At 38.0% G+C, this 22,474-nt stretch overlaps 2 protein-coding genes across 3 annotated transcripts in view; one reads left to right on the forward strand and one right to left on the reverse strand.

Annotated features, from left to right (window-relative positions):
* LOC145764488 (uncharacterized) overlaps positions 1–6,195 on the forward strand; it is a 54,464-nt gene extending 48,269 nt beyond the window's left edge. For both annotated transcript variants that reach the window (XM_082576101.1, XM_082576102.1), the window contains 8 exons: positions 376–490; positions 624–1,170; positions 1,611–1,906; positions 1,995–2,091; positions 2,281–2,441; positions 3,067–3,141; positions 3,251–3,322; positions 3,770–6,195. In XM_082576101.1, coding sequence (XP_082432227.1) covers positions 376–490; positions 624–1,170; positions 1,611–1,906; positions 1,995–2,091; positions 2,281–2,441; positions 3,067–3,141; positions 3,251–3,322; positions 3,770–3,997 — 1,591 coding nt within the window. In that variant the 3' untranslated portion in view covers positions 3,998–6,195. The remainder of the gene's footprint in view (positions 1–375; positions 491–623; positions 1,171–1,610; positions 1,907–1,994; positions 2,092–2,280; positions 2,442–3,066; positions 3,142–3,250; positions 3,323–3,769) is intronic.
* Positions 5,626–21,599, reverse strand: LOC145764489 ((3R)-3-hydroxyacyl-CoA dehydrogenase-like). Its single transcript, XM_082576103.1, has 9 exons — positions 21,038–21,599; positions 14,428–14,627; positions 13,390–13,506; positions 9,619–9,717; positions 9,184–9,269; positions 8,772–8,856; positions 7,168–7,210; positions 6,517–6,591; positions 5,626–6,384 (listed from the first exon to the last, which is right to left on the reverse strand). Exons 1-9 carry the CDS (start codon positions 21,078–21,080, stop codon positions 6,368–6,370), a joined length of 765 nt encoding a protein of 254 aa, XP_082432229.1. The 5' UTR covers positions 21,081–21,599; the 3' UTR covers positions 5,626–6,367.
* Between the last annotated feature and the right edge of the window lie 875 nt (positions 21,600–22,474).

The following is a 22,474-nucleotide window of genomic DNA, read 5'->3' on the forward strand; positions in this document are numbered from 1 at the left end:
TATTTCAACTGGAATGTTCGCTTGATCAAAGTACGTTATTGACTCCGCATCATTGATCAAAGTTGCTCAATGCAATTGCTTTGTATCTGTTTTCCCACTAACAAAGCAGCAACACGATACGAGTATTTAATTCCTCACCCAGACAGCAAATCAATCATATTTTACATTAATATTTGTTGAATTACAATTTACGTTAAATCAATGTAAAAAATGATTCATTTGTTGTCTGGGCAGTGGAGTAACAGTAAAACGAGCTTGTGTTTAGCGATAAAAATTAGTATTTTAACATAATTAAAAAATTTCTTTGAATGATCGTAATAATAAATTAATTTGAAGTTCTGAGCTTTTGAACAACAAATTATATTGTTTTGTCAGTCAAACCAACCAACCAGGAAGCAACTACTATGCACAGCAGCCAGCATCACAAGTGCATCGACAACAGCCATATCAGCCAACTATAGCTGCAGCGCAAACTCCGTCTTACCCTCAGGTAAGAATGGAAGTTCCTGTATAAAGGGATATGTGCTTCTTGCTATGTTCACTTTAGCATCGTACATTGCCACTGGCTTTCGGACTTCCGGCAATCTTGTACGTTTTTAACCATTTTTAAAATTATGTTTTAGGGAGGCATATATCAAACCCTCAAACCAATGTCGCCAACTCCCCCTAGCCATCTTAGCGTTGACCATGGCTCCATTTGGGCGCTGGGCAACATCCAGCAAAGTGCAAGCTATGCTCCTATAGCACCACCTACGCAGCGTGTTCGAAGCGATGGCGATTTTTCCTCATCAGGGATGCAATATTATCCTCAAGCACAAAAGGGAATGTACCCCGCTGCGGCTTCAGGAGGCAAGGGGGCGCCTCATGTCGGCCAAGGCCCGGGTGGTTTTGGGGCAATCAAACCCAACATTCCTGCATCATCAAGCTATGGGGTTATGAAGAGCGGTGCTCAAGGTATGGGTGCCACGCCGAAAGTCTCCACACCCGGAAATGAGTTACCCCCGGCATCTGGGGGTCACCAAATGGCGAAATATTCGATGCCAAACACATCTTCTGGAAATCCATTGTACATTGGCCAGCCAAGCGTTGGAGATTGGAACAAAGCACAGTCTTCAAATGCACAACAGAATAAAGCAAATGCCGTTCAAGGAATATTATCAAGACCTTACTGTGAGTTAGCTTCATATATCTACTGTGTATCATATTTCAAAATTAATTGTTGTTAGCAATTATTTGATAATACTTATGAATGATATACATCGTGATGACTTAGGCCAGCAGCAGCTTTCGAAATCGTGTTTATTTGTAGTGTTACAGAAAATAATGTCAAACCGCTTGCAGTGAAACACTGGTTTGTTACAGGTTCACATGAGAAGTTATGAAATCATAAAAAGTCATGTTTAGTCATAAAGTATGACTCCCTGTTCCGACTTCTGCCAAGTTTGAAACATCATAGATGCACTTTTTGGATTGATTAGGTGTAATCTAACATAGCTATATTGTCATTAGTTAAACATAACCATAACAAAGCAGCACTGAACGATTATACTTCACTTTTAGTTCAATTCACTTTCATTATTTTCTTTCATAATCAATTTTTCTTGTTCCAGCTTCGACAGACCCAGCGTTCCAGCAATCTTCTCCACATGTTTCCATGTCCTACTTCAACCAAAAGCCCCAGGACATGTCAATGGGGGCCCGCATGGGCTACCCTCAACAAAGTGCACCCCCGTCTCAGTCGTTTATCCCCAACTCGTCTGGATGGAGTCAGAAACCGGTGACCCCATTAAGTGGTCAAGGGTTGATGGGCTCTCAACCCCCAAGTTTTATGGGTAAAGGACCCCGACCCCCAATGCCTCCTTCATCTATGATGGATCAAAGAATGACAGCGCCACAAAGTTTTCAGGTGATTTGGTTTGTATTGATCAGTTCGGAAAAATTAAAGCAATCGTTTTTCCGTGGACTCTCTAACAAAAACTAATTGTTTATTTCAGCAATCCAACTTGTCTCACCAGCAATCGATCGGTATGCGGACATCAGCTCCATTTCAACCCAAAGGACTGTCCAGTGCTGTGCGTATGACTTCGCCAAGTGAGCAAAGTTTGCTGATTTACGTCGTCCTTGTTGGTTCTTGCTACTTTGTTTTATGTTAATCTTGAGTTGCGTGCGCCACGATGCAGCTGAAGCCAACAACAACGAGCTATGTCACATGTGATGCGCTCATTACACATTGAAGCCAACACGTCAACAATTGCTCAATGTTCATTTGTATTTGTTTAGATGCACAACACTTCACACCACCTGTTGATGCAAACCTGGCTGGAAAATCAAACAAGAGTTCCCAACCAGGTAAAGCCCCTCCTGTCCCTACATTGGTGCGTGGATCTGGAAGCAATCTGGCAGGAAAGAAACCAACTTTCATGCCGCAAGAAGTTGTAAAGGTGACACTGTTGATATTTGAATGCTTGTTCTCCAAGACTTTGTTTAGTGTGTGATGTTTACGTTGAAATTGAGAGTCTTCTCTGTGTTTTTGGCTGTCATACACTGTTGGTAAAAACAGACACTATTTCAGGAATTCTATAAATTGTTTAGGCATCGAACGGCGGCTTGGCTTTTTTTAGACATTGAATGTCAATGTGGAAATTAATTCTTTGACGTAGTGTAGTTGGATTGTCGCAAAGTGATTACGTAATCGTGCAGTGTTGCTAATTGGAAAAGTCTCACGTGTAAAATGTTACGCGGATGTCACTGCTTGTTAACAAGTTGCCAGAATCTTTTGCGTGATTCTGCTGGGTGTGTTGAGGAAGTGTTTAATGTGAAGGATGTCTGTTCACGTTCGCGCACCTATCGGTTGGTGATGACAACTCACAGACCTGTACTGAATTGTATTTGAAGATATTAGTTGTCTGAAACCGAACCGCTTCTGGTTTGCTACTTTTGTAACAAAATATCACATCTTTATTGTCATCAAAAAAAAGCTAATCACTTTTTTCTAGGAAGTGATTGTTAGATAAGATCTTAAAGATTGGGTGCGGCAATTTGTTTATATTGCGTATTTCTTTGCAGAGCAACCAAGCAAATGAACGTGCAAATCTTCTACAGTCTCTGTCTGCTTTCTTTCCAGACAAGCCATCAGATGGGGTACGTTGCATTCGTCACAATGAATGCGCGGTAATGCTGATTGCCGTGCTCGTAACTTGTGGTTAAGATTGTATCAATATCACGTCATTCAACTGGTTGTTTTATTTAGAGCGGAGCTTCAGAGTCTAAAGACTGGTCAGCTCAAGTTGCCAACAGCGCGCCGCTACCAAAACGAAAGCCGGTATGTTGATTGAAGTGTTCCTGTCATAACCATTGTAACTCGTGTTTTACCGCCATACTTTTTGACTTCCTGATAGTTTTCAAACTGTAATGAGTATTTGTGATGAAATTGTGTTGGTAAATGTGACGCCCCTGTTTCTACAGGGTGCAAATAGGAGATAGTGACTAATAACAGACAAACTACCAGGTAGTACACTTAATGTTTCGCCAATGACGATATTCCATGCACCACTCTTAATGCTGTGATGATAAATTGGAAACAACGTATTCTGAGGCGACTGACGATGCTGCATTGTTCAATGAATCCATTTGCCTGAAATGAGGTTTTTGGGTCCATTTGGGGTTTGGGTCCATTCTTTTATATAAGAAATCAGATTAATTACAACACCATAATCAATTTACGGCCTTAACGCGCATCCATCGTTAAAAAACTGACCTAACCATTCAGGGTATGCGACATCCTGGGATCGATCGGCGAAAGTCGAACAAAGAATCAAAGGGCGACTCTATCGGTTCCGCGAAGAATCTAAAGCGACTGCAGAAGCACAACAAGAAGGAAGAACCTCCTCCCCCCGTGGATGCCGATTCTATTGTACGCCCCGTCAAAAAAATGACCCTAGCTGAAACGAAACCCAAAAAGGGGGAAGTTGCTAAAATCCAGTTGAAGAGAAGTTAATTGCTTCGTGTCACATGTGTTAGTGTTGTGTTTGATCGTTAATTTGTGCTAATCGGTTATAATATTCAGTTTCAAGTGTATGATTTTGTTTTGGCACAAAGTGTGAATTGCATGTTCCCCGCACCAACCGCGTTGAATCGAATTTTGTGCTACATATTTGCTCATCAAACGCGTGGCGTCTTTGTGACTGCATAAGGCACAACTGCGTTTTTGCTTGCTCAGCTCATCACATTCTAATTGTGTTGTGTTCTAGCAAATGGTCGGTTTTGTAATCGATGAATTGTATTCCGCGGTTCACTACTCTTCAAGATGTCTTGTAAACAAGTCAGTGTATGTTGTACATAGCGGTTTTGTACATAAGCTAGAAGGTATGAAGTGGGCTACATGTTGTCTCAGTAATTTAGTTTGTAAAGGTTCGTCGTCGCCGTCATGCAATATATCTTCCTGCCTTCTCGTGTAAGAATAATATCAGTATAATCTTCAGCGATGTCTCAACATTGAAGATTAGACATTTTGTATGTCTCTGATTTAATTTGATACCATGTGGAGTTGAAGTGACAAACTGTTCGTTTATTGCGTAACGACTGTCTGTGGGGGACACATCCATGTTTCAGTAAGTTTGAATTTCCACATATTCAGCTTGTCATTGGCGACCAGACGTCATTAGTTTGAATTTTTGCTCTCCGCTCCTTTTGCGTCATACAAGGCCCTAGACGCTCCACCCTTTAACAACCAGAATGAATTTAGGTTGTGCTGCTGCTGCGATTTAAACCCAAGAAGATCTGGGTACTGCGATTTTTTACCCTTCACACCATCAAGGGGTCTGCGATATTATAGACTTTTCTTGCTTAGTCCAAGCGACTTAAATTTTTTACGAGATTTTTGGTTCTGATCGACTCAACATTAATTGAACATATTCATCTAGTGGATTTGCTTGCCTGTATTCTACTACTGATTTTAAGAAGAAAAGTTGTTTTGGTGTTGACCATGCTCACCATTTTGTAACAATACTTGTACATTCGTGTGTATTTGCGTGGCATGTACGAAGCTAATGACAAAATAGTTCTATCAACATTTTAAAGCTTAGTAAGTCCTAATGGCGCAACTATTGTTAGACACAAACGTTTTTTCATTTTTGTTAGCTACTTTGCCGGTACAGGTGCTTTGTATTGGAAATATGTCACGGACAATGTCGACTCACATAATTATCTGAGTCATTGCATTCACGTAAAACAACACAACCTGAAAAAAGTGCCCAGAAAATACTGTAGGTGACAGTTACTTGGTACTTTGGTGATTACCTGAAATACTGAAGCCTACCTGAAATACTGAATTGTGTACTGACTTCAGTATTTTGCCAAGTTTTATCTTTCATTAATCTTGGATCAATTACAAGATTTCACTGAAGTGCACACTTCGCCATTTTCTTTGCAAATTGTTTTGTTAAGAAACTGAACTCAATTTCTTCGAGCGTATTTCTAATCCCAAACACTGTGCACCATTTTCTATAGGTTGATGTTGTTTTGTTGAATACACATGCGTTGTCCACAGATCAGCCGCCGTTTGCGGCAGCTGTTAGCTGCACAATACACGCCACTCAAAGTTCTGAAATATTTTTGGAACTAAAAATCAACTTAGTAACCAGATACTGCTCTGACTCACTTTATAGACAACACTTTAAATTCACTGATAAAAGAAGTTTGTTTCAATCCTACTACGAATTAATTTGATTGGTACCCAACAAGTGTACGGCTAGCGCTTCTGTGGTGTCAATGTCTCCCAAGATGGACATTGGACAAAATGGACAACCTTTGATGTTCATAAAATCTTTCCAGTTATTGGTCATACCTTGCCTTTACAACGAATTTCCTAAAACTTAAGCCAATAAGTGACCAGCATTGCTGACAATCCCATGCCTATTTTCGGATACTACTCGTACATGCTACAATGAAGCTTGTGACATTTGTGTTTTGAAGGTTATGCTTGCTAGCTAGGTTTTTTTGTAGTTTTATGTTTATGTTAACTTGGTCTAACACGTCATTGACTGGCGTTTGTTTGAAAATGCATTTTGGTGATTTCATCTGAAATGACGTGTAATTTCAGTCTTGTAAAAATTTGGTTCAATATTTCGATACAGGGGTATTTTGCTGGCAGTTCAAAGTTATATCTGCCGTGAAAATAAACCTTTCGTTGTTGGACTTGGCGTTTCTGGTTTTGACTTCAACCTAGCCTACCTCAAGACGCGTAAGTACACTCCGACAAAGAAAGATTTCATACGCTCAACACTATTTATAAACAATAGGAACAAATTGCATATTAGTAAAATTATTATAAATAGATTATCTTCATCATAAACAATTGAATTCCGCTTCACGCCATAAGACCACCTGCAAAAAATGAAACTTGTTTACTGCTGACGGCGCAAAAATGGTAGTAAATGTAGAAGGTAAGGCAGCCGAGATGGGATTCAGATGTCATTATGAAAACTAAACCAGAGTTATTACGTTACCACATCTTACCTGTTACTTCGAAGGCTGCGCAGTTGACGTAAGAGCTTTCATCCGACGCCAAGAACAAACACACATTGGCAATCTCTGAAAGGTTAGCATAGCACAATAATTTATGATTTTATGCAAATTTACAAAACAGCAAAGGGTAATTTTCGGTAGGCTCATCACACCATACTAGGGCTTAGTGCACCGGCTCAGTGGCTTGGTAAATAGTGCATCGGTAGGCATGGGTTTGATACCATGTCGGGTCATACTGAAGATTTTAAAATTGGTACTGTAATAAATCTAATTCCTGCTTGAGCAATGGAATGAATTCCGGTGATAATGTAGCCTACTCAGTTGCGCATCTATACGGCTGCATTGACACTGTCTGCTTTGTAAAGCGCCGGGGAGCAACGTAGTCTGCGATGGATACAGCGCTAAAATTGGGCTGCCTTCGAAAGTGAAAAAAACGGAAAATTACTCTTCTTTCCTTTGCAATGTTATGCTATGGGGAAAGTTGTCCCCCTTTCGCAGCCCCAATTTGCAATACATCTTCAGGAAAGTCATTCTCGTAACCTAATGGGGGCTATTACGCTTAGCCACATCATTTGCCACTCTGCATACGAATACTGTACAAAAAACACGTAAAAAAATTAAAATCTTTCTGAAGGCACTCACCTTCCGGGGTTCCCATCCTCTTCATAGGAATGGTCTTGATATACTGAAACAAAACATCAAAGCTGTTAACATCAGTGAGGAGTCCAGTGGCGCAGTATGACCATTTTTTTGGATATTTACTTTTACTACCGTATTCCAATTGTCACGTCCGCCCCGTCAGCTCAGTGGTTACTTACGCGCCCGGCTCAAGATCACGCGGCGCAAGTTCGACTCTCGGGGTGTGCGCTTGAGCTACGTACGTTGAGCTACGCAAGACTGCTCTCCATTCAGCGGCACCTAGTGAATGGAATAATATTCCTCGGCAACAATCGGAAAACTACACTCTGTCAATCTCGGTAACCGGCCCTGCGTCAAGGGCCTCTATAAGTATGCGAAACTACCAGGAATAACTAATCAAGGCTTTGTCAGTCCGAGGATAAAAATTCAAAAACCAACCACCAAGCAGTCTGCTATTCAAAAAACAATGAGCTGACTGCCATCACCGAGATGTTGTATTATCGAGCTGACTCGAATAAACCACACACAGGGACACCAAGTAGACTGAAGATTGCTGAAGGGAACACCTAAAAATGGTCAAGTTATGCCACTGGTGGTGAGGACATGATATTCAATAGAAAATACTGTATGTTGCAGGTAGAACACAAGCGTAGGGTTATTGACGCAACCAAGGTGGCCATGACGCAACTAAGTTACGTGACGATCGACTGCAACCTGCTATAGCCTCTAACTCAGTAATTCAACAGTGTCATGCAGTGTTCGCGTACCACCTATACCAAAAAAAAGGCAAAAAGAATATCAGCACAGCGCTCAAAGCGAAAAGAGACACCCTGGTGCTTTGTTTCAATTTTTCAAGGTCGTTGCACAATGATTTCTTTCGTAACTTATCAAAAATCAATTGCGGTAATAAAACGCTTACAGATATTATTATTCCCTGTCTAACATGTGCATTAGAACTTATTACAAAACTGTAGCAAAAAAAAATGACTTAAATTCTCATATCTGGGTGCGTCGCAAATTAAACAAACCTTTCAGAAAGCGTGGTTAGAAATTTGCGTCATAAACGCTTGCATCTCCTCAGAATAAAATCAAGTATGACAAAATAATGCACATTGTGTAATCTGAAAGTTTGCGCAAATTCTATTATTTTAACTAAGTTATTGTTAATTTAAGTGAGTTTCTCGCGTACCACCTGGAAGACTTCCGCATACCACAGTTTGGAAACCACTGCTCTAACCGGACTGCGACTAAAGCATTCAAAAGTAAATATTTATCAATTAACTGAACAAATACCAGTAACGGCATGGCAAGGCACAAAAAAACCTTCAACGAATAAATGCAAATAATTAATTAATCAGAATGGCAGTTGCCTATTCGGTCGCCGATAGAGCTATGGTTTATAAACCAGATGAAGGCCTGTCAAGTTTAAGAAATTAATATTTAAAAGTACACCACAAAATTTTCTCTCATGGTGACTTCAGAAGTTTTGCAGGTTCGCAGGATTGATAATTTTTTAGAGAGAGTCCTTGAATTTAAACTCAACCAACCAACACAAAAAGGTTGGGAACTACTGGTATAGAACACCAACACGAAAACGTTCTGCTCACCTCATCGATAAAGCTTTGCGGCACTTTGTCTGTCATTGGCGTTTTGATGAAACCTGGCAACACTGCATTGCAGCGAACTCCAAATCTGACCAGAAAAATATCGTGACCACGTGTCATGACATCTTTAAACGTCTGAATTTTCATAGTTAAAATCAGTCAGGTATTTCAATACTCTGGAACAATCTTTTTAATAAAGATTGTAGCTCATGTATTTAATTCAACTGACATTTTACTCTTTGATGGTTTTTATGTGATTGTCAGACTTGGGAGACAGAATTTGAATTTTGATAAGAAATAACATATCTTCTCACAATCATTGACACTAACATTATATATGAGTAAAAACCTTCTTTTTTACCGACTCAGTTGTAGACTAAGATAACTAAATTGAGACTGTCTAAAAATCTCTTACTTGCCCAGTTCGATGCCAGTAGTTTTCGTAAATCCAATCACACCAGCTTTAGACGCGGCATAATTGGCCTGGCCAATGTTTCCGGTCTGAAATGTAAGTCAAAAACATATGGTAAAGATTTTTAAGTGAAGAGGCTCTTAGTCCAACCTCCAAACTTTCATACTTTGTAATTAACGTGCTCATAGTCCATATCTAGAAAGTTTTCTTGACTAAACAAGCGTCATTGTCTAATAGTTGAACAGGCTTGACGTAGCCAAATTTCATTCGAAAGACAACGCAAATTACTGAGAAAACATTCAAGCCGTGGTTGGTGCCTTTTAAAATAGGAAATGTTGACGACCTTACAACATTTAGCATCTACACATGGTAGATCACTGCTGAGCACAAAAAATATGAATAAGCTCATTCACTTGGACAAAACAAATTAAATCTAACCTTTCCGATGATGCTTGATATATTAACTATGGATGCAGGATCCATGCCACCAGGATATTTCAATGATTTAATGAAAGCCTTTGTCATGAGGAAGACAGACTGAAAATGTAAAACACAATCATGTAGTATTGCTTCTACAGTACAACATACCGTTTGGTACCGTTGGCTTATGGTCACCACTTACCAGTGTATAATTTTATACATTAGGCGGGAAAATAAGAAAGTCAAGCTTTGTGGCTACCTTCAGGCATGTGTAGGGCTTAGGCTATCTTACAACAGAATGGCCCGTTTCGGCGAGTTCCCTATTCAGCAAGAGCTTTTTTCGGCAAGTGCCCTATTCGGCGAGTTATTGAAATTTTATTTTTGAAAGGAAATTATCGGATACCGTAGCCTAACTGTTTTCACATCGTTTTAACGTCGCTGAACGTGCAGAAAGGAATAAAATTAAATGTTTGAACTATTAAATTAAAATTCGTCATGTCAGTTCAGTTCAGTTGTTTTTATTTCTGACCATCATATCCAAAACATTACACGTCAACATAGCAAAGGTAGAAGCGACAAAACGCAAACGTTAAAACGTGCTTGAATTCGTCATGTCAGTTCAGTTGTTTTTAAGGTAGAAGCGACAAAACGCGAACGTTAAAACGTGCTTGTGACCGAAGCAAGTTATTGAGTTGAAAGAAATTTGGCACGGTCGCAACACCTTCAGAAACATTTAAAATGTGAAGGGAAAATAAAAAAAAGAAAATGTTACAAAAAAAAAAATCATGTTTATATCTATAAGTTAGTACTTTTGAATAGTTAAAATGATTAGTTTCGATCAACAAATGTGTGGCCTACAGCTTGGATTGAAAGGAAATTATCGGGTGCCGTAGCCTAGTTATCCCTACCAGCAAAAATTTATTCCAAGAACCCAGTTAGCCTAACAGTTCATTTTTACATTGTAGTAACAGAATGAAAAGGCTAACCAAATGTGTGGCCTATCATTTTAACGTCGCTAAACGTTGAAATCGTGTAGAAAAAAGAGCTTTGATGACTAGGATACGTTGAACGCAAGCCTTAAAGCAGCCGGCGGCCATGGCCGCTAAGTAGTGCTTGAATGACCGCCTGTGCTACCTCCTCCGTCGGCCAAGTTTGGCCACCGGTTTCTTCTAGCCAATTATTTAATTTCGCAATAGAATGATCGTGGATTAACTGTCGAAAATATGTAGTATCAAAGAGTGACGCAGAATTAGGTCAGCGCATCATAGTCACTACTGTTGTATTGAATACATCCAGCTGCGATCACCAGCGCTGTAAGTCTTGTTTGCAATTCCCGATGTTTATTTTAACAAAGTGTTAATCCGAAGTGCTAATTTACATCGGCTGGCAATATTGTCGTTTTTATATCGATTCAATGTTGTCGGACATTGAATCGTTGTTAAAAAGGAGAACTAGGTTAGTTGACATCCGTGGGTAAAACACGTGTCTTCATAGTTGAGAACGCTGTGGGTTAGTGACTTCACACCCTCAATGGTGACATCATAACAGTATAAATGGTCAGGTTTTATGAAAGGCGGTATGCAGTTGAAGCAATTTACTCAGCTGCAAGCAGTGAAAACAATTTAGGGTCGTTAGATGGTCCCGCAATACCGGATTACAATCCCAATAAAACATTTAATGCGTGGTACAACGATTTTATTGCAGGACGTCGTCCAGACTTCAACAACGCTAAGTGATCATTTTAGCATTGTTGCAAGTTTAATGCTATTTACTCGTGCTATCGTTATTGTATTTTGGCCTCCAAGCACGCAGATTTGGCCGCCGAGAAGGAGCTCTCGGTAGGCCACGATGGCTGCCGGAAAAAAACACGAGTTTTAAGGCCTGCGTTGAAACTGAGAAACATTCACAGAAACCCTTCGATACGTTGCATTTTTAAGATTATGCATTTTTAAGATAATGTATTCAGACGCTGAATCAATGTACAAATGAACTGTTAGGCTAAATGGGTTCTTGGAACAAATCGAAGGGCTTCTGTGAGTGTTTCCCAGTTTCAACGTATCCTAGTCAGCAAAGTTCTCTTTTCTACACGATTTCAACGTTTAGCGACGTTAAAACGATGTAAAAACGGCAATTTCTGCTGGTCGGGATAACTAGGCTACGGTACCCGATAATTTCCTTTTAATTCAAGCTGTAGGCCACACAGTTGTTGATCCAAACTAATCATTTTAACTATTCAAATACATGCTTTTTTTTGTAACATTTTTTTTTTTTTTTCTTCATTTCTTAAATTTTTCTGAAGGTGTTGCGACCGTGCCAAATTTCTTTCAACTCAATAACTTACTTCGGTCACAAGCACGTTTTAACGTTCGCGTTTTGTCGCTTCTATCTTTTTCTACACCTTTGCTATGTTGACGTGAATTGTTTTTGATATCATGATCAGAAATAAAAACAACTGAACTGACATGACGAATTCAAGCACGTTTTAACGTTTGCGTTTTGTCGCTTCTACCTTTGCTATGTTGACGTGTAATGTTTTGGATATGATGATCAGAAATAAAAACAACCCAACTGAACTGACATAACGAATTTTAATTTAATAGTTCAAACATTTTATTTTTATTCCTTTCTGCACGATTTCAACGTTTAACGACGTAAAAACGGCAATTATAATTAGGCTACGGTACCCGATAATTCCCTTTCAAAAATAAAATTTCAAAAACTCGCCGAATAGGGCACTCGCCGAAAAAGGCTCTCGCCGAATCGGACTCGCCGAATAGTAGCAGACCCATCTTACAAAGCCACGTGCTCAAAGCCAAGTAGGAGTCGCACTAATGTCCTTGCAGGTTTCAGCAATGTCTTCTCACCACCCACCCACAGAGAAGACTTAGTGAAGTGGCACTGTTCGCATTTCTTTAACCTTAAATTCAATAGCCGCCAGCATCATCCCCGATAGCTCAGTTGGTTAGTCCGCCCCGATAGCTCAGTTGGTTAGCGCGTGACTTCTGGAACGAAGAAGCTTCAAGATCAAGCAGCGCTGGTTCCACTCTTGGCTTGTGCGCTTGAGCAACGCACGTTAAGGACTGCTCTCTATTCAGCGGCATCTAATGGATGGAATAATTCCCCAGCAACAAGACTTCAACAATCGGAAACTTTACTCTGTCAATCTCGGTGACTGGGCCTGCGTCAGTGATTCAAAGCCTCTACAAGTATGCGAAACTGCCATGATTAAGCTCTGCAAGAAGCTTTCCCAGTCCGAGGAAAAAGATTCAATCAATCATGACTTTCGGTGCATATTCAGTATCTAGCCATTGTATTGTTTGATATTCTCAGCCTCCATTGTCGGGGCCTCATTAAGTGCCCAAAGTTTTACATATGAAGAAAATTATATTTAAAAGCAACAACTGATTTTTTTTACTGCAAAAGTCAAATTTAATGTGCCTTGATTGTTAGATCTTTGGTAACATAGATTTCTGGAGAGTGCCACATCTTTCAGCCAATCAGCAAGCAGTTATACATAAATGCAAGATTTACATACCAGTACATGTAACATGCCACATGTGGCATATCCGTCAAAGGTTAAAGTGTCTATGTTATGTGGCATGTGTTTAACAGGTTTATGACAATTCAGAGACGCCGTTCCAGAGATAACCGCATTCTCACATTGAAAATATTAAGGCTAAACCAGGCATAACTGGCTTTAGAATCAGTTGGAAAAATTACTAGCTGAGAGCTTGTCATAAGTAAGATGAGACAGTAATGAATTTTTTTAAATAAAATAATCTCAGTTACCTTTAAGTTAGTTGCAATTACATCATCAAAGTGCTCTTCGCTCATTTTAATTAAAAGTCCATCTCTAACTATTCCAGCACAGTTTACCAGTACATGGCCAGGCTTGCCATATTTCTCCTAAACACAATCGCACAAGTGGTTGAGAGAAAGAATATAAAAAATTTAAGATAACCTGAATTTATATTATTCAATCTGTAACGATAAGATCATACATCGTTTTGGTGCAATATAATGTGGCAATACAGTATATCATATTGTTCATATAATAATACTGTGTAAATTTCATCCTTTTAAAGGTTTGACCCTTTGTCTGTTTACACAAGTTTTTATAATCAAATCAAGATTAAGCACATTTTCAAAACAAGATAAGTATTATATATACTGTTTCTCGGCAGTCGAGTGTTTTGGAACACATGTTTTTGGAAAAGTCTTATGGCTAGTGTGGACTGTGGAGGCTACACCGGTATGGTTAGCGAAACACAATGCTCGCTGTTCTATAGTGAGTAGTCAGGTAGTGCTGACGCCAGGAAGATCGCTCCTTTTCAACAGTATTATATGTACTGTCAAAGCACTTCTGTTCAGTTCACACACAAACATTTAGGTAACATTGCTCATAGCAAGTAGGTACTTAAAACATTAGAAGTCCTTCATTTCGAACAAAACTGAAGTATGGCAGAACCATTACTACTGCATTGTTGTTTTGCTTGGTGCAACTTAATGAGGGGGGAGGCAAAACTAGGACCTCAAAAGTGATAAGGGGTGATAGAGTAAAAAGTTTAGAAACCACTGCCTAAGCAAGCTGGAAATGTAATAACCAGCTAAGTCTGTACAGCTTGCAACTCAGTCTGTAAGTGCCCGATCATGCATTTTTTTTATTGAATTTCAGTTTTTATAATAAGCTTATTTCATATTGAGTTTCAGTTATCCCAAACTATGTTTATCAGTCTCAGTGCTTCTTCCTCAGAATGGGTGATTGATCACTCTAAGGTCAGTTATTATCATTAAATGAAAAAGATACTAAAAAGTCAATTAACTCACTTTTGTGTCAGAGAAAACTTTTTCAGCAAAAGATGAGCTAGTCACATCACCACACAGCATCAAATGATTATTTCCATGATTTGTTGTCAGTAAGTCACTTTTGTTTTTTAGTTTTTCCTCTTGCCGATCAATCATTACAATATTAGCACCTTCATTTGCAAACTTGCTGCAAATTGCTGTTCCAATTCCACTGGCACCTCCTATAGGTGAAAAGACTCTCAAAACTATATATACTATACAAATCTAGTAACCTTTTGGTATTCAGATTTTAAATAGTTGTATTCATGTGGTTATATATATATGAATACTCACAAATATTATACATAAGTGGGGTAGGCTATTAAAAGATTATTATCACACCTGTACAATTTATTTGTGAAATGAATGGCAGATGCATGTTATACAGCATTAAGTTGGTAATAAAGTACTCTAATAAAGAGTGCAGTAAACAAAGCAAAAAAGTAAAGTTCTTCCCTGAATGAATGTTTGGTTACTTTCCTGCCTTGACACTGATAGAAAGTTAAGGAATGGCGGCCTGCCAAGTGTGGCCACTTTAGAATCCTTTATTTTCAATCATAATATTTTAAATCGTTAAATCGTCGGCTGCGTAGCCAAGTGGTAAGAACATCTGCGCGACGGTTAAAAGGATGTGGGTTCGACATCGCTCCAGAGCACGCGACTGTGTCTTGGCAAAGACACTTAATGGCAAGCCAAAATAAGGGAAGCAGCTGACTCGAAGACTATATGCCATTTTGCTGCTTCCTGTCATCTGTTGTATCGGATCTGTGATCGCAGTGTACTATATGTTATCGCTTTGGGCACAAATAAAAACACGATTATTGTTATTATTAAATGCATATGATTCGAGTTACATAGGCCACTTTCTAGTAGGGTGTAACACTTTAGCCTACTAGTATAATACTAGTAGCCTACTAGTATTATTATAATAATATTTTATTATAATTTTATTATAATAATATTATTAGAAAAATATTTTCACTTGGTTCCAATAATGTTTCTAACAGGTGGGAAATGCCTCACTGATAGCAGAAACCAGTTTTTAGGGATTAAAAACGTTTTTTTGAAGTTCCACACTCAGGTTGAAATATAGTAGTTTCGGATATGCAAATTAGGTAAAATAAGGGATTCTTAATGTTTTACACTTAATGTTTTGTTTACAAATAATTGCAAATGGTAAGAAAAGGATGTGTTACGTATAATATTATATTGTCATACGTATAATATTATATATGTCATACCTATTCTATTGTATCTATCAAATCACGTTTTGCAACATTTATTTTGTGTGCACCTACTGTATTATTCTGTAAAGAACCTAATGTGCGTACCACATTTGCAATATTTTTTTGTTACATTTTTCCACTATCTTTTTGTACAATTGTCAGCAACTGTGAAACTTCTATAAACATACATTATTAGCAACTGTTTGTCATTTATGGTTCTTTGGTTTGGTTGAGATAAGTATAGGTATCATATTAGAATTTATGGTCGGGGATATCTAAAGAGGGTCTGCTACTATTCGGTGAGTCCGATTCGGTGAGTCTGATTCGGTGAGTTACTAACTTCTAACCCCTAACCCAAACCCTTAACCCCTAATCCTAAAACGGCAATGATAATTAGGCTATGGTACCCGATAATTTAAAAAAAAAATTGAAAAAATCCCCCGTTAAGGGATCGGACTCACCGAATCGGACTAACCGAATCGGACTCACCGAATCGGACTCACCAAAACGGGCCATTCCGATCTAAAGAAGGCTCACACCGATTGCCTTATTGTTATGACACTACCAGGGAGGTAGTTTGTAGCGCGTGCAACATGCGTTTTTTTTCACAATTGCAGTAAGCTACAGAAGACAGTTAGTAGGCTAAATGTTACATAGAGCATATTTAAAGAATACTTGTTTGGAAAGACAATTGAAAAGTTACCAGTCAGCCGTTTTTCTTAAAAAGCCGTTTTTGTAGGCTAGATGTAATTTATAAAACTACTAGCCTACCGGTGCCAATTGTTATTTTACGGCAAACAGATATTATTTATGATAAACAGAAGCCCTTCTACTGTCATACGTATTAAAAGCCTTTGTATCCCCTTCTTTAGATATCCCTGTGTATGGTATACAGGAGAGTGCTTTTATATTTATGGTTGTTTTCTATAAGTCACTAACATCACTTTTTAAGTTTCACAGATTATCTTAGCTTGTTTTTGGGATTGTAATGTAAATACATAATCTTTTTGTCATCATTTCACCATGTCATCAGCTTCAAGTTTATGCACAAGAAATCATACCAAAATTTTGGAAGATATTGGTTTTCCCTCTAAACTGCCTTGTCTGCAACTGCCAACAAATGGAGATGTGATAAGAGCCTTCTTTCATATTCGCCAACAAATTATGATGCGTGAAAGGACTGGAAAAATACCTACATTCGTGGACACGAAGGCACTGCTGCTTTCTTCAATCATTTCTCTTTGGAAGAAAGCATCTCTCCCTCATGTCAACAAGGATCGCGCAACTCAGATGATAAAAGAACTGTTTGATCAAACAAAGAAATTGCAAGCTCAACCAAAAGCCCGGATTACGTCTCCATCTTATCTTAAAAAGCTGGAGAAGTTTCAAACAAAATGCCTTGGTCTGTTTGATTTGTCAACATGCAAGTGTATATTTCCTGCTGAAGATGAATTGCACACTCAATATAACCGTGTGGTATGTAAGTGCCCCATTGATCGCCGAATTCCATTTAAAGAAGCTCAATTTCTTTGTGATCAACGATCTCAAAGAAATCAGATAATCGGTGCAATTGATATAGCAGAAACAAATCGAATTGCCGAAAGAGAAAGAAAAAGACCAAAAACAAGTGGCAGCACACAATTAACCATAGCTCAAAATGACTTAGAAATGGAAGAATATTTAGCTATAGATAGTGATGAAAGTGATTTTAAAAATGAAGAAAGTACAAATGAGGAGATGAATAATTTAGACAAGTTAGATGAAGTGCGGAGGCGAAAACCAAGACGAAGTGTTGTGACTGAGCAAAGCTGTATAATCCCTGATAAAAAATTAGCATCGAATAGGACTTCCTCAGAACTATTAAATTCTGAAGCAGATGCTCTCGGCAACCCAGAAGCTAAACGATCTCACATGACAGTGTATCGAAGAAAAGTTAAGTTACGTCAGACATTGCTAGAAGAGTGGGAAATCAAGTTGAGAAATTGTTTGTTCTTTCAGTTGTGTTTTGATGGGAAGAAAATTTTTAGTAGAGAAAGGCTTGTCTCACTTGCAAATTTTATTGATGGTGGCTTTTTCATCACAATGAAAACATTTCGAACACTTGAAAGGGTAACCGGTGAAGCTTGTTTTTTGGCTATAATGAACAATCTGTTAGAAGCAGGTTGTATGAATAAAATATTGTGCATAATGTCCGATACTACTTCATTGAATACTGGTGAAAAGCGTGGAATTTGCCAAAGAATTGCAACTTATGTAAATAGAGAGTACGGTCATGATGTTTTAATCTTAGAATGTTTGTTTCATATAATTGAGCTTCTTTTGGGTAATATCATAAAAGCATTCGACGGTGATACCTCATCTCCAAATGCTTTAAGGAATGGGGCCGTTTTCAATTTAATTTCAAAGTTGAAGAAAGAACAACTAAGGCCAGAACATTTACGAAGCACATCTTTGCTTCAGCCAACTGAGAAAAGTCAACAAATATTATCACATTTTTTGGACAAACTTGCTGATGAGAAGTCAACTACTCATAAGTCCATTCGTGATGATCAAGCCGTTATGTTAGTCCTTGCTTGTAACACATTTAGGAACATTCCAGAAAAGCTTCAACGATTTTTGTTTTACAAACAGGAAACTGTGGGACATGCAAGATGGCTTACAACTGGAAATGGTTACATGAGGATTCTGTCATTTGATGCATTTCCTTTGAACGAAAACCAAAGCTTTGTGATTCGCCAGATTTGTCAGTTTATCATCGATGTTTACGCACCAATGTTTTGCAGTATTTATTGTAGGCCTAGTGCAGTTGATGGTCCTGTGTTAATGTTGCTCATTTGCGATTTGATGAAAGCATCAAATGCAGAAATAGTTGAACATGCAAAGCCGTGCTTTGTAAAACATGCCGTGCTGTGGTTATCTCCAAAAAATGTTTCAATATCTTGTCATTCAGACCAACCACCTGTTAGTGTTGAAAATGTTAAGAAAATTTCTGTTCCATCAGTTGACACCCAGAAACTTGTTTGGACAAATAGGCCTTTGAAATCGTTTTTTGATATTACTAGTAAATGTTCTCCAGCTATTTCTATTGGTTCACCTGGTGATTGGAAATCATTCAAAAACAATCAAATGGCAAATGAAAGGCTAATTGGGTGTGTAAAAAAGTGTCTAGAGGAAAAGAAGGTGGTAGATAGTGAAGATTCCATGGATAATGAAAAGATACTGAAAATAGACAATGCTGTTAGAGGATTTGTGACAAGCATGACAGCTTCGCTGAAGGAGATTAAATAAGATTTGACTTGTCTTTTAATTCTAATTTGATTTTTTGTTGGTTATTTTTTTCGGACATGTTGGTTTATGGAAATTAAACATATCTGCTGCCGTAATATTCGTTTTACTTTAGATATCACCGTTTGTATTTTACGGAAAATTTTTGTTAAATTAAGAGTTTTTGATTGTTTATGTCTTTAAATTTTGGCCAAGGAAGCTAGGAAGATGTCAATTTAGTTATTTTTAATGACCAGACAAACTTAAAAGTCTCTTACACATATACAACTGTTCTACAACAACAAAGACCTTGCCAAAAACAACAGTATTAATAGGTCGCGCGACATTTTACAGCTAAAAATATGAATATTTTCAAGTTAAGTGTGGAACCTCAAAAATTAATTTTTTGTCAAAAATCTTTTTAGAGCATTTTAGTATCACCACTTCCCATCTATAAAACATATTATTGCCATACTTTTGGAAAAATGTTACACCCTACTTTCTAGCCATTCCTTAACTTACTTCAGTTTTTTGGAGCTATTAGGTGTGTACAATTTTGCATAATGAACCATAACTTCAGAGGCTAAGGTTACCATACTTGCTAACCAAAGTAACTGCTTTTGTTTGAACTAGCACAATCAGGACAGCAAAGTCCTTCGTTTTTACATGCAGCTGTCTGAATCAATTTAAAATAGGTAGTGGCTATTTGACCGGCTCCGGTCTTTGAATCTGAAACACTATTTGACCGGTCATGACGTCACTACATAAGCGCTTTTTTCTTTTTCTCTTTCAAAGCAACAGACGAGAAGCGCCGATATAAGTTCTAACTTCAACACGTTTTCTTCAACTCAGTCCGTGGCGCGTGTGATACGTCTCCGGCTGCCAATCTAGAGGGGATGAGTTCGATACTATCCGAAAGCATTCTTTCTTTCATTTTTTTTTTATCTAAGTTTTGACCCGAAGCGCATTTTTGTGGTCAATTTTTAATTTGAGTAGCCTACAGCCCATTTTTTATGTCTTTTCAAATGTGAGTAATAATGTTAAAGTTTTTTTAATTTGCTGGAATTTGAGAATTTCTCTTGGTAATTTTCCGATCGTCATAAGTGAACGTGTGTTGCCGAACGACCCTACATTTTTCTCTCAAGTTAGTTATATACAATACCTCTTTAAAAAATAGTTTTACCATTATCATTTCTTTTAAAAGAAGTATTGTATATAACTAACTTGAGAACTATTAACTAACTTGGACTGTAGGCTACTCAAATTAAAAATTGACCACATAAATGCGCTTCGGGTCAAAATTTAGATAAAAAAAAAATGAAAAAAAAATGAAAGAAATAATGCTTTCGGATAGTATCGAACTCATCCCCTCTAGATTGGCAGCCGGAGACGAACCCTACGCGCCATGGACTGAGTTGAAGAATACGTGTTCAATTTAGAACTTATGTCGGCGCTTCTCGTCTTTTGCTTTGAAAGAGAAAAAGAAAAAAGTGCTTATGCAGTGACGTCATGACCGGTTAAATAGTGCTTCAGATTCAAAGACCGGAGCCGGTCAAATAGCCACTGCCTTTAAAATAAAAGATTTTGCTGTCTGGGAATATTTGCTCTCCCAACATTGGCCTTGACTCTTAATTTTTTTATTTGTTTGGTTTTTGAATCTTTATCCTCGGACTGACAAAGCCTTGATTGGTTATTCCTGGTAGTTTTGCATACTTGTAGAGGCTCTTGACAGAGTGAAATTTTCCAATTGTTGAAGTGTTGTTGCCGGGGAATTATTCTGTTTAGGCTACTAGGTGCCGTTGAATGGAGAGCAGTCCTGAAAGTGCGTTGCTCAAGTGCACATCCCAAAAGTCAAACTTGTGCTACGTGATCTTGAGCCGGGAGCATAACCACTGAGCTAACGGAGGGCGGAACCACTGCACTAATGGGGCTATTGGTATATCATTTGCTAGTATGTTCTTTTTATGGCTAGTAGTCTACTATTTTATTCATCACGACAACGTTAATGACAAAAAGATAAGAATATAATATGAAATGATACCATATGTTTCTGCAATTGCAATAGAATACCTTAAATCAAAAGCATTGCAAACATAGCTTACCAGTAACCACTGCTATCTTTCCAACTAATCTTCCTGCTTGCATTCTTAGTATAATTTTTCTTTCTATTAGTAAGTAATTGTAAAGGATTTCTTATAGATTGTGTAACCTTTAAAAAGAATGAGACTAGCAAATACAAAAATACAGACTGTATTAGCCTACCAGAATTTCAATTTTCTAAATTGATCTATTGAAAATTGAGTGCTACAATGGGAGTTTCCCTAAAATTCTTGATTGTAGTGTTTTCTGTCTTATTTTTTTTAATTAGGCTATTGATGGTGGCACCTTATTTTGGCTATTCGTGGGGGCACCTTGACTTAGATAACCGTATGTTTTTTTCGGTGTCTTCATGGTGTAGTTTCCATATTAAAAAAAGAGATTTGTTATATCTTTTGATGTGTAACCTACATTGAAAATGAATGTGAACATGCCAAAATAAACTTGATTGATTCATTGATTAAAACTTAGATCCATTGGTGTTCTGTGTGTCGAAATTTATAGTCAAACAAAGCACTATCATATGACTCTCACGTGCAAAAAAATAACAAGAAAAATGCATGAGCTCTATCCAAGGGGGGTGATCACCCCCCACTCATTGGAGTGGTTGGAATGACTAAGACGATTTGAAAGTTGTTGTTGAAATGACTATGACGATTTTAGCCTGGTGTTCTGTTTGAACAAAATACTGGATAGGCAGCCTTCACGGCGGCAAAAGCTTTATCAATAAATTACTATACTGTAGGCTACAAGCTTCGGAACCAGGCTGATTTTATTCACCGTAGGCTACTGGTAAATAATAAAATTTGGTTTTATTCATATTTTTGGTATTAAAAGGTGGTGCAGCCTAGCGGACGTAGAATGTTGTGATTCGTTCATAATAGGCCTAGCCTTAAGGGAACGGCGACATCCCGAGCACTGTAGCGGTGAGGATGATCCGAGCACAGAGTCTGCAATTCTTCATAGGCGAGTTTATCTCAAGACTCAAGTCCAAGCGGGGTGACATGCCGTAGCCTAGCCTATACAGCTTTAACAAATAGCAATTGAACCACAGAAATACGTCACAATCAAAACATAACCATATCAAATGCAAAGGTCGACGACTCATACCCTACCCAGGGTTGGAAGTCGTTAGTCAAAAAGCAATGACTATTTCACTATTCGATAGTGCCCAAAAAAGCAATGACTTTCCGCTTTCGATACTTAAAAAGCAACAAATAGCAATTACTAAAAATAATTAAAATAAAAATAATAAATAATTACTAACAGCACAGATAAAACAAAACTACCAGTTTAACTTTAGAAATAACAAAAATATAACTTATTGTTTAATTCTTACTCATTTCCATATTTCACAAAAAGGTTACAACGGCATTAAATAAAAGCGAAATCCTCATGACTCATGAGTAAAATGACATATCAGACGATAAGACCAACAGTAG

The sequence above is a fragment of the Aplidium turbinatum genome, chromosome 2, assembly GCF_918807975.1.
Source record: "Aplidium turbinatum chromosome 2, kaAplTurb1.1, whole genome shotgun sequence".
Taxonomy (NCBI): Eukaryota; Metazoa; Chordata; class Ascidiacea; order Aplousobranchia; family Polyclinidae; genus Aplidium; species Aplidium turbinatum.

Bases quoted from the DNA above. Each gene is read 5' to 3' on its own strand.
- LOC145764489 (XM_082576103.1), bottom strand. From the start codon at position 21,080: ATGCAAGCAGGAAGATTAGTTGGAAAGATAGCAGTGGTTACTG. The intron at 9,270-9,618 runs GTTAGATTTAAT...CTTACATTTCAG, and splicing joins TATCAAGCATCATCGGAAAG to ACCGGAAACATTGGCCAGGC. The intron at 6,592-7,167 runs GTGAGTGCCTTC...CTAACCTTTCAG, and splicing joins GAGGATGGGAACCCCGGAAG to AGATTGCCAATGTGTGTTTG.